Here is an 18,702-nt window from a genome sequence, read left to right as displayed (position 1 = left end):
CACCTTCTAGAGCACGTTGGGTGGCACGGGATACATGCGGACGTGCATTGTCCTGTTGGAACAGTAAGTTCCCTTGCCGGTCTAGGAATGGTAGAACGATGGGTTCGATGACGGTTTGGATGTACCGTGCACTATTCAGTGTCCCCTCGACGATCACCAGTGGTGTACGGCCAGTGTAGGAGATCGCTCCCCACACCATGATGCCGGGTGTTGGCCCTGTGTGCCTCGGTCGTATGCAGTCCTGATTGTGGCGCTCACCTGCACGGCGCCAAACACGCATACGACCATCATTGGCACCAAGGCAGAAGCGACTCTCATCGCTGAAGATGACACGTCTCCATTCGTCCCTCCATTCACGCCTGTCGCGACACCACTGGAGGCGGGCTGCACGATGTTGGGGCGTGAGCGGAAGATGGCCTAACGGTGTGCGGGACCGTAGCCCAGCTTCATGGAGACGGTTGCGAATGGTCCTCGCCGATACCCCAGGAGCAACAGTGTCCCTCATTTGCTGGGAAGTGGTGGTGCGGTCCCCTACGGCACTGCGTAGGATCCTACGGTCTTGGTGTGCATCCGTGCGTCGCTGCGGTCCGGTCCCAGGTCGACGGGCACGTGCACTTCCGCCGACCACTGGCGACAACATCGATGTACTGTGGAGACCTCACGCCCCACGTGTTGAGCAATTCGGCGGTACGTCCACCCGGCGTCCTGCATGCCCACTATACGCCCTCGCTCAAAGTCCGTCAACTGCACATACGGTTCACGTCCACGCTTTCGCGGCATGCTACCAGTGTTAAAGACTGCGATGGAGCTCCGTATGCCACGGCAAACTGGCTGACACTGACGGCGGCGGTGCACAAATGCTGCACAGCTAGCGCCATTCGACGGCCAACACCGCGGTTCCTGGTGTGTCCGCTGTGCCGTGCGTGTGATCATTGCTTGTACAGCCCTCTCGCAGTGTCCGGAGCAAGTATGGTGGGTCTGACACACCGGTGTCAATGTGTTCTTTTTTCCAATTCTGTTATTTACCTATTTCATATGACATATTATCTGTTCCATATATATATATATATATATATATATTCCACGTGGGAAAAATATATGTAAAAACAAAGATGATGTGACTTACCGAACGAAAGCGATAGACCTGCCAGCGCTTTCGTTCGGTAAGTCCACAGACACTGTGTATGTGCGGATGGATATGTGTGTGTGTGCGAGTGTATACCTGTCCTTTTTTCCTTTTTTCCCCCTAAGGTAAGTCTTTCCGCTCCTAAAACCTTTCACCTGACTCCATCAACCTCCTGACCCCACCGACACCCCGCACCCCTACCTTCTACCTTCTTCCTAAAATTCACAAACCCAATCATCCCGGCCGCCCCATTGTAGCTGGTTACCAAGCCCCCACAGAACGTATCTCTGCCTACGTAGATCAACACCTTCAACCCATTACGTGCAGTCTCCCATCCTTCATCAAAGACACCAACCACTTTCTCGAACGCCTGGAATCCTTACCCAATCCGTTACCCCCAGAAACCATCCTTGTAACCATTGATGCCACTTCCTTATACACTAATATCCCGCACGTCCAGGGCCTCGCTGCGATGGAGCACTTCCTTTCACGCCGATCACCTGCCACCCTACCTAAAACCTCTTTCCTCATTACCTTAGCCAGCTTCATCCTGACCCACAACTTCTTCACTTTTGAAGGCCAGACATACCAACAATTAAAGGGAACAGCCATGGGTACCAGGATGGCCCCTTCGTACGCCAACCTATTCATGGGTCGCTTAGAGGAAGCCTTCTTGGTTACCCAGGCCTGCCAACCCAAAGTTTGGTACAGATTTATTGATGACATCTTCATGATCTGGTCTCACAGTGAAGAAGAACTCCAGAATTTCCTCTCCAACCTCAACTCCTTTGGTTCCATCAGATTCACCTGGTCCTATTCCAAATCCCATGCCACTTTCCTTGATGTTGACCTCCACCTGTCCAATGGCCAGCTTCACACGTCCGTCCACATCAAACCCACCAACAAGCAACAGTACCTCCATTACGACAGCTGCCACACATTCCACATCAAACGGTCCCTTCCCTACAGCCTAGGTCTTCGTGGCAAACGAATCTGCTCCAGTCCGGAATCCCTGAAGCATTACACCAACAACCTGACAACAGCTTTCGCATCCCGCAACTACCCTCCCAACCTGGTAGAGAAACAAATAACCAGAGCCACTTCCTCATCCTCTCAAACCCAGAACCTCCCACAGAAGAACCACAAAAGTGCCCCACTTGTGACAGGATACTTTCCGGGACTGGATCAGATTCTGAATGTGGCTCTCCAGCAGGGATCGACTTCCTCAAATCCTGCCCTGAAACGAGATCCATCCTTCATGAAATCCTCCCCACTCCACCAAGAGTGTCTTTCCGCCGTCCACCTAACCTTCGTAACCTCTTCGTTCATCCCTATGAAATCCCCAAACCACCTTCCCTACCCTCTGGCCCCTACCCTTGTAACTGCCCCCGGTGTAAAACCTGCCCCATGCACCCTCCCACCACCACCTACTCCAGTCCTGTAACCTGGAAGGTGTACACGATCAAAGGCAGAGCCACGTGTGAAAGCACCCACGTGATCTACCAACTGACCTGCCTACACTGTGACGCATTCTATGTGGGAATGACCAGCAACAAACAGTCCATTCGCATGAATGGACACAGGCAGACAGTGTTTGTTGGTAATGAGGATCACCCTGTGGCTAAACATGCCTTGGTGCACGGCCAGCACATCTTGGCACAGTGTTACACCGTCCAGGTTATCTGGATACTTCCCACTGACAACAACCTATCAGAACTCCAGAGATGGGAACTTGCTCTTCAATATATCCTCTATTCCCGTTATCCACCAGGCCTCAATCTCCGCTAATTTCGAGTTGCCGCCACTCACACCTCACCTGTCATTCAACAACATCTTTGCCTCTGCACTTCTGCCTCGACTGACATCTCTGCCCAAACTCTTTGTCTTTAAATATGTCTGCTTGTGTCTGTATATGTGTGGATGGATATGTGTGTGTGTGTGTGTGCGAGTGTATACCCGTCCTTTTTTGCCCCTAAGGTAAGTCTTTCCGCTCCCGGGATTGGAATGACTCCTTACCCTCTCCCTTAAAACCCACATCCTTTCGTCTTTCCCTCTCCTTCCCTCTTTCCTGATGAGGCAACAGTTTGTTGCGAAAGCTTGAATTTTGTGTGTATGTTTGTGTTTGTTTGTGTGTCTGTCAACCTGCCAGCACTTTCATTTGGTAAGTCACAGCATCTTTGTTTTTTTTATATATATATACAAAGATGATGTGACTTACCGAACGAAAGCGCTGGCAGGTCGATAGACACACAAACAAACACAAACACACACACAAAATTCAAGCTTTCGCAACAAACTGTTGCCTCATCAGGAAAGAGGGAAGGAGAGGGAAAGACGAAAGGATGTGGGTTTTAAGGGAGAGGGTAAGGAGTCATTCCAATCCCGGGAGCGGAAAGACTTACCTTAGGGGGAAAAAAGGACGGGTATACACTCGCGCGCACACACACACACATATCCATCCACACATATACACACACAAGCAGACATCTCACAAGCAGACATATTTCCCACGTGGAATGTTTCCCTCTATTATCACACACACGTGGACTTAAGACCATCATGTCTTAGAGCTCAGTTGATAGTTACTACTTGGGAAAGTGACTCCGTTGCAAGGGAGCTGAATAGTCTGCATTTTACTAGCAATACATTGTGATTTCCTCAAGTCTACATAAGTAATTTCAGTGGTGATGTCATAGCTGCCGTAAAGCAGAATATAATAAAATAGTAAAATAACTTTCCCTGCAAAAATATTAGAATCCGTAGATGTCCCTGAACTGATATTGTTGCTTTTAATCGCAAAATTTACTGTGAAACCAGTGGGGGTATCCATTGGTTCTAGCATGCCCAGAGTTAGAGCTGCATTGTGACTCAATCATTTGAAACATGTATTATTCACAAAAAAAGCCAACACATATACAGTAGACTCGTTATTTCAAAATTGAATTAACGAAAAACTCATGAACCCACACTAGCTATTCGCTCCCTGCCAAATTGCATTGAAAAATCTACAGCCATCATGTCTGTAATTGCTTAGATAAAAAAAAAGCTACTCACCAAATGGCAGCAGGAGAACACACGTATTTAAAAAAAGGTATTACTTTTGCAAGCTTTCGATGCCAGTGGTTTCTTCTTTTGGCAGAAGGGTTGAAGAGGAAGGAAAAGGACTGCAGAGTTTTAAGAAAAGGGATAGAGTGTGGAAAAGTCACCCAGAACCCCCGATCAGCGGAGACTTACTGGACAGGATGAGAAGGAAAGACTGGTTGTTGGGGACTGCACAGGATGAGATTTGAAAACCTGTGAGCTTGAAGTTGGAAGACAGGGTAATATGTCAGACAGAGATTACTGCTAAAACATTGGCATGCGTTAGTAGAGCAAAAAGCTAAGTGCATTGTATGTTTTAGAGATGGGAGGAGAATGGTGAAAAATAGACAGATCAGAAAATGATAGGTGTAAAAAACTAAATCACAGTGAAGAAAGGAATAGTTACTGTGAAGAAATGTTGAGGCGGAAGAAATTAACATAAATTAGTGCCAGGTGGGTTAAGATACCCAAGGACATGTAGCGCCAGTTCCCCCTGCAGAATTCCCAGAAACTGGTGTCTGGAGAAAGAATTCAAATGGTGCATGTGATGAAAGAGGCACCAAAGTTACAACTGTCATGTTGTACTTACTCTGCAACAGGATATTCTGTGTTGACAAGTGCACACCCTCTGCCTATGCCCATTCATCCTAACTGATTATTTGGTAGTTGTCATGCTGATATAAAAGACCAAACAGTGTTTACAAAATAACTGGTATATGATTTGTTGTTTCATAGGTGACTCTTGCTTTCATAGTATATATTTTGCAGTTACAGGGCTGGTGTAGGTGGTGGTAGGGGGATGCTTGGGGCAAGTCTTACAGGTGGACGGTCAAGGGAGTAGGAGCCATAGGGATAGGTACAGAAGCAGCATAGGGTCTGACAAGAACATTGTGAACATTGGAAGGGTGACGAAAAGCTATTCTAGATGTGGTGGGCAATATCGCGGACAGAATGGACTTCATTTCAGGCCATGATTTTTAAAAGTCATGGCCTTGTCGACATAGCTGATTAATACATTGAAGATCAGGATAATACTGAGCGACCAGTGATGTACTCCGAAGTCGTTTTTTCGAGAGATCAGTAGTACCAGGATTGGATGTGATGGCATGGGAAATTTGCTTTTGAACTAGGCTGGTGGGGTATTTATATCCAGTAAAGGATAAGGTGAAAGACAGAGAGAGAGAGAGAGAGAGAGAGAGAGAGAGAGAAAATGGTGTATTTATGCAACGAGTTTGCATCTGAACTAATACATTTGACATGGAATGGATGGTAACTGTCAAATGTAAGTACTGTTGTTTGTTAGTATGTTTAACGAGGGCAGAAGTGTGTAGCTGGCCTTTGGTGAAGATGAGACCAACATCAGGAAAAGTGGCATGGGATTCTGAATAGGACCTTATGAAATTTAATTGGGAGAATGTGTTTAGAGATTCCAGGAATTTTAACAGGTCAGCCTCACCATGAGTCCATAGGGCAAAGATGTCATCAGTGTATCTAAACCAAACCAGGGGCTGAAGGCTTATGGGTCCCAGGAAATCTCCCTCCAAGTGATCCATGAAAAGGTTGGCATGGGAAGGAACCATCCTGGTTCCTGTGGCCTACCCCTAATGTACTTATGTCTCTGCTCCTCATAGATGAAGTGTTGTTGATAAGTATAAAGTTGAGTAAGATGAGTAGGAAGGATGTCGTAAGTTTGGAATCAGGTGGGGGGCAGGTTAAGGAAATGTTCAGCAGTAGACAGGACATGTATGTGGGCGTGTTGGTATAGAGGGAGGTGACATCAGTGTACATGCAAGGTGTGTGGTGGAAGTGGGATAAACAAGGATTTCAGACAATCTACAAAATGGTTGATGTCTTTAATATAGGAGGGAAGTCTTTGTATTATAGGTTGAAAGTGTTGATCAACTAAAGCAGATATACATTCGTTGGGTGCTTTGAAGCCAGTGACTATAGGATGGCTAGGATGATTGGGTTTGTGGATCTTAGGAAGAAGATAAAATGTGGGGGTTTGCGATTTGGGTAGAGTAAGAAGTTCTATGAATTGAGACGTTAGTTTTTGTGAGAGGCCTGAGGTTTTAAGGACGGACTGCAGGTCAGTTTTAATCACAGGTGTGGGATCTTGATGACAGATGTCATATGTAGAGGTGTCAGACAGCTGGCATAGACCTTCACTGACATACTCCTGTTGGTCAGTGTGCAACAGTGGTAGATCCTTTGTCCGCTGGGAGGATAATGATGGAGTCGCCAGTTTTAGGGAATGAAGAGACTAAAGTTCTGCAGAGGACATGTTAGGATCATGTTGTAGGGACTTGAGGATGGTCTGTGAAGCAATACTGTATGTGAGGAATTCTCAGGAGGATTGTAAGAGATGATTTTGAGGAGTGGTGGTGGATCATGTTGGGATCGTGGTTGGAACTGTTCCAAGGCAGGGTTCAGTGTCAGGTTTGCTGTTGTAAAGGTTTTGGGATTAGGTTGCCATGTGATATTTCCAGTTGACATTACATGTGAAGGAATGTAGGTCCTTCACCAAAGCAGCATGATCAAAGGTAGATTTAGGGTTGAAAGTAAGACCCTTGGATAATACAGATAATTCAGTAGGGGAGAGTGCTTTAGATGAGAGTTTAAGAATACTGTACTGTTGTGACTGGTTCTTGTGGTTATGGGTTATTATTGGCAAAAAATGTCATGGAGGAAAACACAGCAAAGAGAGACTGATGCTGGTCTTGCGTTGTAATTCAGCTGATCCTCAGAAGCTCATGATTGGAAAACACAAAAATTCCAAGTTGTTTCAAAAATGTCAACCTATTCAATCTGCCATATTAGGTCGAGACTAACAATAAAGTTACGATGACCAAATCTGTGTTCCATAGCTGACTCTTGAACTTTCAAAAACAGATGGCTGAGAAGAGGAGAGAAATTTCACTAACATCTGGACCACTGGTTGGCAAATCAGTTTGGATGCTCTGCAACTTCCGAACATGGTAGTCGTCCTCGAAGCTGTGCACTTATATCAGCTAACACCACAAGCCGTCTGCATCCATTGGATCGAGAGATAATCACCTCAATGGAGCATAATTATGGGCGCTGACTTGTTAAGACCTACATCAGTACAATCGAACTACAAGAAACAGTTCCACATTGGAATGTACTGTAAGCTATCTGCAACATACATTCCAAGAAAAGAAAAGAAAATGACAGACCATGAAGGAATTAATTGAATGTGACGGATATCAGTATATGTATGACGTACAAGTACAGATAAACTAATGACTACAATTTCAGAAAGAAATAGATGATTATTTGCAAGCTAGAGAGGTTCAAAAAGTGAACAGTTCAGTGAAACATTGATCCATCTCTTTCCCTTATGCAAGCAGTTATTTTGATTGACATCGATTAATAGAGTTGTTTGATGTCCTCCTGAGGGGTACCATGCCAAATTCCGCCCAATTGGTGCACTGGATCATCAAAATTCTTAGTTGATTTGTGGACCCTGTCCAAAATGCTCCAAATTTTCTCAATTGGGGATAGATCCAGCAACCTTGTTGGCCAAGATAGCATTTGGCAAGCATGAAGACAGGAAGTAGAAACTCTGGTGTTGTGCAGGTGGGCATTATCTAAAATGTAAGCCCAGGATGGCTTGACATTACTCTTTAATTCAAACTTCATTAAACCAAATTGGCTGTTTTTCAGTCCCTTGAAATTTGGTTAAAAGCGTCTGTACTGTATATAGAAAATTCGGAAGATATTTGAGTGAATTTTTGATGGTGACAGGGAATGTGTTGTCCAGGACATTTAAGAACATGCACAATTTTCTGCATCTAAACACCTACAGTGAAATTGGTACATTTTTCCAAACATGCGAGAAGACCATCAGAACTGACATTAATATATTTGCCTTTTTTTGCTACTCGTGGCATCATGCAGTTGAAGGATGCCACTGGATGTGGCACTGACTCAACAAGTCGTTGGAAGTCGCCTGTGGAAATATTGAGCCAGGATGCCACTATAGCTGTCCATAATTGTGAAAGTGTCACTGCTGCAGGATTTTGCACATAATCTTTCCTCTTGAATATTTCCTATAAATGTTCGACGAGATTAGTGTCGGACGATCTGAGTGACCAGACCATTCTCTCGAGTAGTCCGGAATGTTCATCAAATCAATTGTAAACAATTGTGGCCTGGTGACATGGCGCGTTGTCATCCATAAAAAGTTCCATTGTTCTTCGGGGCATCCATGAATGTCTGCAAAAGGTCCCCAAGTAGCTGAACGTAACCGTTTCCAGTCAGCAATCAGTTCATTTGCACCAGTGGACCCAGCCCACTCCATGTAAATACAGCCCACACCATAATGGAGCTACTACCAGCTGGCACATTGCCTAATGGATATGTTCGTCATATGTCTCACATTGATTTCTGTGGTTATGTCACACGATGTCGCTTGTCTGTTAGTACTGACATCTTACACAAATTCTTGATCATTAAATGAAGTCCATCGGCCAGTGTTGCCCATGTTTAGAGGTACTGCCTAAAATTTCATGTTCTTGGAACACTGTTGACACTGTAGAACTCGGGATATTGAATTTTCTAACGATTTCTGAAATGGAGTGTCCCATGAGTCCAACTACCATTCCACATTCAAAGCCTGTTAACCCCTGTCTTTCAGCCATTACAATGTTGGAAACCTTTTCACATACATACCTGAGAACAAATGGCACCTCTGGAAATGCACTGTCCTTCTATACCTTGTGATCCCAATACTATCACCCCTATATATGTGCACATTGCTGTCCCATGACTTTTGTCACCTCAGTGTACTATCAACATTCGCACAGTTGTATAGATATTTTCAGTGCAATACAGATACAAAGATAAATGGGGATACGAAGCAAATGAAATTCAATTCCTGTGTAATGAGTACCCAGAGCCACGGGTCCCTACCAGCTTCCAAATTTTTTTCAGTGGAGTTACGGTCCACCAAGTGTATTCTAACAACATATTACACTAATGACTGTCTTGATTCACATGAGAAACCAACCAACCACCACCACCACCACCAGTTTTCCTCTTATCTCTCGTTCTGCTACTGGATCAAAGTTACAGGTGCAACATCAAATGTTAAACAATAATTGCATCATGTTTGAAGAACCAATTTAAGTGAAGACTATAAAAATACACTACCATTATTTACATATCTTTCCTATAGGAACTGCAAAGACAAAATTAATGTAAACACATCATGCACAAGGTGCATTTAAACATTTTTCTCGCACCCTTAATATGAAAGAAACAGAAAGGAACCCTCATACGTGATACAGTGGGAAGTACAGTTAACAGTGCTTTGCAAGGTGTGTTAGTAGATGTAGCTGAGTATCTTTCTGGCTTCTGACTCTCATTCGCATGCATTTTCTTTTAATTATTCTGTACTTCACCATCATGCCTTGTGAATTATTCTTGACTTACTTTACAAAATGTAGCCTACTCCATCATATCCACTGAATGAGGCAGCTCTGTGTTGTAGTACACTAGATTCACATTTGGAGAGCAATGAGCTCAAGTGCACACAGATTATTGTCCAGCCCAAGTATGTGAACCACTTCTGGCATTGTCATCCCAAGATCTCGTAATCTTACTTCTTTCCTGAATTAAAACCAATGGGTAGTTCAAAACTCTAGGGGTTCTGTTTGTCTGTGCCACTCCCCTACACACACACACACACACACACACACACACACACACAAATATGAGGCCCTCTTGATTGTGAGTTTATTTATTAGTGCTATTGTGTATGTTCGAAATCTTTATGGTTAACCTAGTGTCTCATTTTCTATGTAAGATGCACGGACAGATTTTTTTTCCCCATCATTACTGTTAGACGAGAAATAAGTTAGAGATAATCCTCTGTATATCAATTGATGTCTTTTGCTCGTCCATTTCATGTAGCTGCTGATCCTCATTCAGCTCGCCGGGAGTTCCTGTCATACTGTCTCTCCCTTATGAGAGCACACAATGGTGAACATCTTGACAGCTTGCCGATATTAGATGTGTCTGCTCTGAAACATATAGCATATGTGTTTGATGCACTAATATACTATATGCGTTCTGGAACTGAGACGGCAGATGCTGAAGTCTTGAGAGATGGCATGCCAATGGAATCATGGAATGACCAGGTACTACAGCACTTGCACAGTTATGAACTCATTATATCTGCAAGTTTTGTATTTTGTCTGGTTTCACACACATCACCGTGAAGTTTTAATTTTTTGTTTTGTATAGCAAATATTTTCTGTGGTAATGGTGTGCCAAAACATAAAGATTGTAGCATCTATTTAACACGTAACTGTAAACAAATTTTACACTTTGAATTCAGTTTACCTCTTGGTGCTACAAAGTGAGTTCTTGGACAGTGGATTCTTAAAAGTGTAACATTAGCATAAAAATTATAAAAAAAGGCAGTTTTGGTGGGCAAGAGACAAAACTGATAGAGCCAAACTTGCAAAGTTTTCTTTAATTGAGTCTCGCAACATCTCTGTTATGTATTTCTGCGTCTTCTTTTCTGTTGCCATAACAACATCTTTTGAAGTTTTTTCTTGCACACTTTTGTCAAGATAACCTTAAAATACAAAATTTGTTGTTTAAGGCAAATGCAGATATTTAAATTTCAGGATGAAAATGATAATGAGGAGGCTGATGATGAGTTGAGCCATACAGCAGCTATGGAGACCGATTCACTAGATGATCAGGAAGTGTCTGCGCCTCCCCTTTCTGGAATATCTGGTGTGGGACCTGCTGGAAAGGGACGCAAAAACCCTTTCTTACAGCGATCTGACTCAACTCTATGCTTAGGCTGTCCACCGCCAGACCCATTTGATACTCCGATGGCAGAGGCATTGCCTCTTGCAGACCAGCCTCACTTACTGCAGCCTAATGCTCGTCGTGAAGAACTCTTTGGGATGCCTAAACAACCTATAACAGTACCACCTGCAGCAGGTATGGTTTAAAGTAGTTAATTTGTTGTTATTTTATGTATTACTACATTACTATTGGTAGAGTGTTTGTTGTGACTGGAACAACTTCCTTCCTTCTTTTAGCAAAAGCACAGCTTAATGTTTGTTTTTCCTATTTATTCTCCCGACAAAGTGACTTCTAAAGAGCAATTTGTGCTTCCTAAGAGAGAGAGAGAGAGAGAGAGAGAGAGAGAGAGAGAGAGAGAGAGAGAGTGGGGGGGGGCCGCGTGCGTAGCTTGAGGGGAAAGGGGGGGGGGCAGTTCATTTCAGCTACTCCTGTTTTGGCATTTTGTATAGAAACTCTAGTTCTGTTTCAGATTTTAGTTCTGTAGTCTGAGTTGTTTGGTGATGTAAGGAAACACTGGCTTGTGGAAAGTGTGGCAATTCCAAGTAATAGAAAAACACATGTTGTGACTGCGAAGTCACATTATATTGAAGCCTTTCTTTGGAAAATAAATCTTTCTGATTTGTCTTTGTTTCTCACCTTCACCGTAATATTCAGTTTTCACGGAAGCATTGTGTTTTCTTTTGTCTATCTAAAATTTCTTTTACTGTTTTCCAAACAGTAATAATTACTGTTTTATGGCAGTAAAATGTCACAATCAATATAAACAAATCGTGAACCACATCTTCTCATTTTAGTAGCTGTGAACTAACTGGGTCATGAATGTGGCAGGTGTCAGCACTCCAGGTATATGCAACCCCCTGGAAGTACTGCCAACACGACTGGGACTATCAACGAGGTCTTCGGACTGTGGCCCGGCAGCCACTGTGAGCTCAACACACTTGGGTCCGGCAGCGCCGCAGCCGCACTCCTCACCCCAGCCAGCGGCCAGCGTTGCCGCAGCTACTCCTGCTCCTGCTCCAGTTGTTCCTGCAGAAGGCACAAATTCTGCAGTTCCGGGTGCGCCCTTGCAAGGAACCCGTGCAGCTGAAGGCTCTGTTGCTGCACCTGCAAAGGATATTGTGTCATTTCCAAGGTTTGTTGCATTCTTTGGGTATTCTACTTTTAAAAAGGAAAGCTTAACCTTGAATACAAGTTGGGAAATTGATAGTGGTATCAGCTGTTCCAGACAGCCCAGTAAAATTTGACAGCCCAGACATTTTCCAGTTACCTGCCCAGCTCTTACCTATGTGCTTTGAAGTTAAAAGAAAGACATAATATTCTGTAAACAGTGACCCACCAATTTTCGGTGTTACTGTTGTACTTGCATAAAAAAAATAAAAAAATAAAAAAAACCCACACATTTAAAGGCCATTCAAAATACAGTGTGTCATAATTTTTTCTCAGTAGAGTGAAATAAAAAGAACAGTAGTCAAATAATTGTCGAATCTAATTTGAAGACTGCAGTGGAGATGACGTTCATGCAGGAAAGAACACTAGTCATACAGCAACCCGTACCACACATTTCCAAATCCATAAATAATTGCTGAACCCGTGACGATGCAAGATGAAGGCAAGGAAAAAGTAAAATAAAGAAGACACCTTAGTTACAGGTTACTAAATTTTCATAATTTTAAAATATGTTTCAAAACAAACTTTTCATTTTTTGTGGTAGGTGTTCGATAACTGGAAGAACAACTCGTATATAACAAGAATATGCGTTTTGGTGATACATGCTGATTAAAACTAAACAAAAATAAAGTTTTGCTAAAAATTAAAACAATATATGCAGTAGCAGGCTTTTATTATAAGATTACTGTGCTTATTGCAGAACTTCTATTTGCAGTCACCATTTGTTTTGAGATATTGCCATGTATTTTTATTGTTGAAATTGAAATTTTCTGTCAGTGCTCATGCCTCTACTAAACATTATACTTTATTTGTAAACTGAGATGTCAAGATTTTACACTCTAGCTGAGTGTATACAGTATTGGTCACTTGTGACAAGTTACAACTGTGTGTCAGACCAGACAAGAAACGTGGATACCAGCCTTCAGTGGGCAGTGCACTGCACTGTCAGTTGCATCTGAGCAGACATCTCAAACCTACTTGAAGTTTCAATGTGTTGCAAGTTTCTTCCTTTATTCTTTCATAACTGTTTCTTTCAAATTAAACAATGGAAATCCCCCATCCCCTCCAGTGTCCTCCTTACCCCCATCCAATTGCCTTTCCTGTCATGCACTGCTGCTGCTGCTGCTGCTGCTGCTGCTGCTGCTCGTAGTGTGGCTTCAGCTGAGACAGATTGTGGTCGCGCGCGCGCGCGCGTTTGTGTGTGTGTGTGTGTGTGTGTGTGTGTGTGTGTGTGTGTGTGTGCACGCCCGCCCGCTTGTGGTCCATTTTTGTTATGCCTATCTGCGATTCAGCATCTCCACTATATGGTGAGTAGCAACTTTCTTTCAGATTATCATTTTGCCTCTCTCTATGTGAAAAAGCAGCTGAGGATAGAAAAGAGGAAATGCTCCTGAATAATGTATCAGATTACTTACTTTATGAATATAATAGAGGGAAACGTTCCACGCGCGAAAAATATATCTAAAAACAAAGATGATGTGACTTACCATACGAAAGCGCTGGCAGGCCGATAGACACACAAACATACACACAAAATTCAAGCTTTCGCAACCAACGGTTGCTTCATCAGGAAAGAGGGAAGGAGAGGGAAAGACGAAAGGATGTGTGTTTTAAGGGAGAGGGTAAGGAGTCATTCCAATCCCGGGAGCGGAAAGAGTTACCTTAGGGGGGAAAAATGACAGGTATACACTTGCGCGGGCGCGCGCGCGTGCACACACACACACACACACACACACACACACACACACACACACACACACACACACATCCATCTGCACATACACAGACACAAGCAGACATTTGTAAAGGCAAAGAGTTTGCTGTTGTTAGAGAAGTATACAAAAATATACATCAAAGTTCACAAATTGTATTGTGCACCGCATTGAAATAAGTCCCTTCAGTTCCAGAAGTGTAAGGGAGGGGGTAGTGCTAGGCATACTTACTTACTGTACATCTTTCCTTTATTGCATCACTATGTACTCTGTGCAGGCCACTGATAAGTGCGTGACAGTTAGAGTTTCCTGTTGTGCCAGTTATAGGGCTTCTTCCCATTCCATTCATGTACTGAGTGCAAAAAGGAGAATTGCTTAAACATCTCTGTATGCGCTGTAGGTAGTCGTAATCTTGTCTTCACAATCCCTACAGTAGCAATACATAGGGGGTGGTTGTATGTTCCTAGGTTCATCCTTACAAGCTGTTTTTTGAAATGTGTTGGCCATTAGGGCATTGTTTGCATCTATCTGTAGGTGTCTGCCAGTTCCATTTTTTCTGCACGTCTTGTCACTCTCTACCAAGGGTGCCGCAACCCTGTGACCATTTGTGCTGCCATTATTTGTATGTATTCGACATCCCATTAGTCCTGTTTAGTACAGGTCTTATAAACTTGAGCAGCGTTGTATGATCGGTCACCCAAGTGGTTTGTCAACAATCTCCATTGTAGACTGGCTATATTGTCCTGCTATGCCTACAGCTTAGTCTATATGATCTTTCAGTATCTGCCCCCCTGGAAATTGTTGCATCCAGATATTTGTGGGAGTTTACTGATTCCAATTGTGACTTGTTGTTGTTGCAATTGTAGAACACAAATTTTTTTCATTTTATAAAGTATAAAATTTTATATTTCTTTACGTTTAAAGGGAGTTGCAAACTTCTCACCACACAGAAAACTTATCAGGGTCTGACTGGATGAGTTTGTAGCTTTCTTCAGATAGTGCTTCGCTTAGATAACTGCATCATCTTCAGAAATTTTGCGGTTACTGTTAGTATTGTGTACACTGCCATTAATATATACAATTTGAACAGCATGTGTTTCGACAGACTTCCTGTTGCAGACCAGAGTTCACTTCTGCTTCTATCAATGACTCCCCAAATGAGATACCATGCTGCATTCTCCCTACCAAGAAATCTCCAATCCGGTTGTAAATTTTACGGGATATTGATTTCAACAATAAGCATAGGTGTGGCATTGAATCAAATGCTTTTCAGAAGTAAAAAAGTTCTGCGTTACCTGTCTACCCAGATGTGTGGATTTCAGGATGTCATAAGGTGAAAATTGCAAAAGGATGTCAAATGATTAGTGTTTTATTAATCCATGCTGGTTGGGATGAAGGCGATAATTATGTTTGAGGATTCTGCAACCTATGCATGTTAGTCTGATAGGATGAAAGTTTGATGGATCACTTTTGCTGCTCTTCTTGTAGATGAGTTTGAACTGTGACTTCTTCAAATAGTTGACACAGTTTTTTGTTTGTTATGTATGGTATATTAGAGTTTAATTCAGTTGAAAATTCTCTATATAATCTTGTGAGTATTCTATCAGGCCCTGGAGCTCTTTTGAAATTGGCAATTTCAGCTGACACTGTTATCTATATTTTTTTGTCATTGCACTGAGTCGTATCCCTGTTACATTTTGGAATGAGTCTGGTGCTTAGTACAAACATTCAATTAAAAGCTTATGCCCAAAAAAATCTCACATGCAACTTCAATTTCTATCTCTGTGGATTCGAGTTTTTTTGTTTGCTGTGCTGTGTACACCACCTCCATTTCTCATTAGCCTATTCTTTCAACATTCAGTTAAAATTTCCTAAAAAATCTCAGACCTATTAATTTCTAGTTTTAACCAGCTTTCTGCTTCTATTATTGTTTTAGTTTTGTCGCTTCAAACTCAGCTCTTGGCTGTGAATGTTTCATCAATTAATCAGTAGGATTTTCATACTCTAACCTGTGAAAGTATTTTGTTTGATGTTACACCAATGCTTCAGGCTCTCTAACTGCTGCTGCTATCTGGACTGGATGGAGACTGGCTCAGCTACCTGAGTAGCAGCCTGTAATGTGCAGTGCACATACAATCCATTTGAGGATCCAACAGTTCTCTGCACTGTAGCATAAGTATAACAAGTTGTGGCCTAGCACCTCACAGTTCATTTGAAGTCTCTGGTTCTATTTGACTCAGAACTAGAGGGCCACAATCAGTTCTGAGGCCAATGATACAGATCGTTAGCTTCATTGAAACTCTGTGAGTGCTGATGATATCTGCCAGTCACTGGAATGATCTAAGTACTATCTCTAGGATGTCTACGCCCCTGGAAATACCCGGGAATTTTTTCATCCAGGAAAAACATGGGAATTTTTCATTGGTTTAGTTTTCAGTTATTTTTGTAATTTTGACTGGGAAGAACTGATACTCTATTGAACTATTACTGTATCCCACAACTGCAGAATAATACTGCAGCAATAAAAAACAAACAAGAGAAAAACACCAAAATAAAACCACAAAAAATTACTGTGTACCCACAAGCATCTGCCAATAGCAAAATGTGTCAAAGGCCTTAGGATGAAGACTATGCAGTACTTCATAACAACAAACTGCTTCTGATGACAGTGGCATCACAACTGTTTGAATTAGTTTAGTTTGAGCAGTTGCCAGCGGACTCGTGCGCATGCACAGTTCTGTTCCATATGAGCAGTACCTTCTCCCGCATCTGACTACACGAAGCCAGATGCTAATCAGAGAAATTTTCATGGCGCATCCAATCTGACAGATTTGCACATGCCCAGAGCAGTCTTGAGTTGTAGTGGGGATGGGGTAGTCTTCATGTAACCCGTGTCTACTTTTAGTGGCTTCACTGTCTCCTCTTCATGTACAGCTCTCATGTCAAATGAAAACAAAACGGATTTCTGTGGCCAGGCGCTATCAAGTGAATTAAAGTACTTTCACATAATTACAGAGGGCTGAAATATATTATTAGTTTAAGTTTTATGATTTTATTTTATTTCCACATTTTTGACTTGCTATGGAAATTTGGCTTTTATTAATCTTTTTCGCTGAGGCAGTCAGTTTATTTGAAATGAAGGGTTTCATTCCACAGTATAGGATAGTTCCAACTGTTCACTGAATTTCAAGTGCACGGTTTCATCTTTTGGCATGTATTGCACTTTGCCATGATAAAGAACCAAACATGAGATAGTACAGTACTGATACTCCAAGGGAATTTACTTCCCAAAAACCACACTGAAAAGCTTAATGTCATGTTGGGGCCTACTTCATTATGAATCTGGACATACGAATGTGCACATTTTAGTATGGTTTATGAAATTCCGATGCTGTTGGAGTATCCTCTCATGGCCTGTTTCTTTTATGACGTAATGTGAGATATCCTAAAGCTTCATGCATACATACGAACATAAGGACTTCCTATGCCATCATAGCTGTGCAAGCCCAGTAACATCTGTTTTTTGGTGTTCTCTGGCAGTTGCTGAAATGAACCTATTTCTAACACGTCTTGGGAAAAAATTGCTAATGGTGGTTTGAAAACTGTTACTTTAAAAGTAAATTTTCTTTTGCACAAGATGAATTACATTACATGTGAGAATGTGCAATAAATTTCTTGAATCACAGAGTGTTTGACACTTGTTTAAAACTTAGCACTTTCAGGACTGGCCACTTAGAAGAATTTCGAGCCCAGAAGACCAGACATTTATGTCATTATTTTAAATTTTACTGGCACATTTGTGTGATGTATCTTAAAGTGTAATACACGCCAAAAAAGACCAATATTACATGTGAAAGCTTAGCTTCTCTAGTAGCTAAACTTGTATATTAATTTAAGCTATTAACTTTTCCTATTTGTGTGTTCGCACTGCTTAACAGTGATGTTGCTATTGGCTGAACACATCCCATGTCCTGTGCTCTCAATATCTGCTGTCATCGGCTGGGGAGATCATGTGACACGAGCTATGATTGGCTTACAAAAGTGCATTGCAACCTCATTTTCAATGCCTTAGAAATTAACGCTCCAAGTTTGGTGGAATTCAAATTTATACTTTCGTAATTACGAAAATATGTAGCATATTTTAAAATAAAAACATGCAAGTACTTACTGCTGCACATCAAAGATCTTCTCAAGACACTTTTTATATATATATATATATATATATATATATATATATATATATATATATATATATATATATATATATATATATATAATTTTTTTGGTAGGTTTTGTTTTCTGAAGTGGTGGCTGGAAGCTCTATGCCAATGATGTAAAAAAACCATTGAAAGGATTCATAAACAGTTCCATGGGAAAGTATACTGTCGCTTAACATGGAAGAAGTCTATTTTCACCTGGGAAAAAGTGTGTTTTTTAACTGGGAAACCTGGGATTTTTTTCCTTGTCCGTATATACACTCTGGATCTCAAACCATAGATGGCAGTCATCGTCTGTTCCTCCCTCAGAGTCTCAATGTTTGCTTGCTGCGTACAGGCTTTCAACCACAGGGTTTCAAAGAGATGCCAGCGCTCTGTCACCATAAACTCTGGGCATGCTTCAGTGACCACTGTGTGGCACAGAGGTGGAATGTTGTGTGTTTTGGAGAACAGGCGTCCTGGCTTTACCGCCTGGACTGTGAGGAAGGTCCACACCTCTTAAAAAACCTCAGTAGTACCTACAGCCACTCATCAAAGAGAGCTCGGTTGG

The 18,702-nt window shown here is 42.2% G+C and overlaps 1 protein-coding gene across 1 annotated transcript in view; it reads left to right on the top strand.

Annotated features, from left to right (window-relative positions):
- Positions 1-18,702, top strand: part of LOC126237499 (E3 ubiquitin-protein ligase UBR5) — a 370,559-nt gene that overhangs the window by 229,647 nt on the left and 122,210 nt on the right. Inside the window, exons 32-34 of the mRNA XM_049947657.1 lie at positions 10,145-10,371; positions 10,867-11,191; positions 11,885-12,188. Of these exons, the coding sequence (XP_049803614.1) occupies positions 10,145-10,371; positions 10,867-11,191; positions 11,885-12,188 (856 nt within the window). The remainder of the gene's footprint in view (positions 1-10,144; positions 10,372-10,866; positions 11,192-11,884; positions 12,189-18,702) is intronic.

This window comes from Schistocerca nitens, chromosome 2, assembly GCF_023898315.1.
Source record: "Schistocerca nitens isolate TAMUIC-IGC-003100 chromosome 2, iqSchNite1.1, whole genome shotgun sequence".
Taxonomy (NCBI): Eukaryota; Metazoa; Arthropoda; class Insecta; order Orthoptera; family Acrididae; genus Schistocerca; species Schistocerca nitens.
Note: the sequence above shows the minus strand (reverse complement) of the source record. Positions and strands in the feature narration are given on the sequence as shown.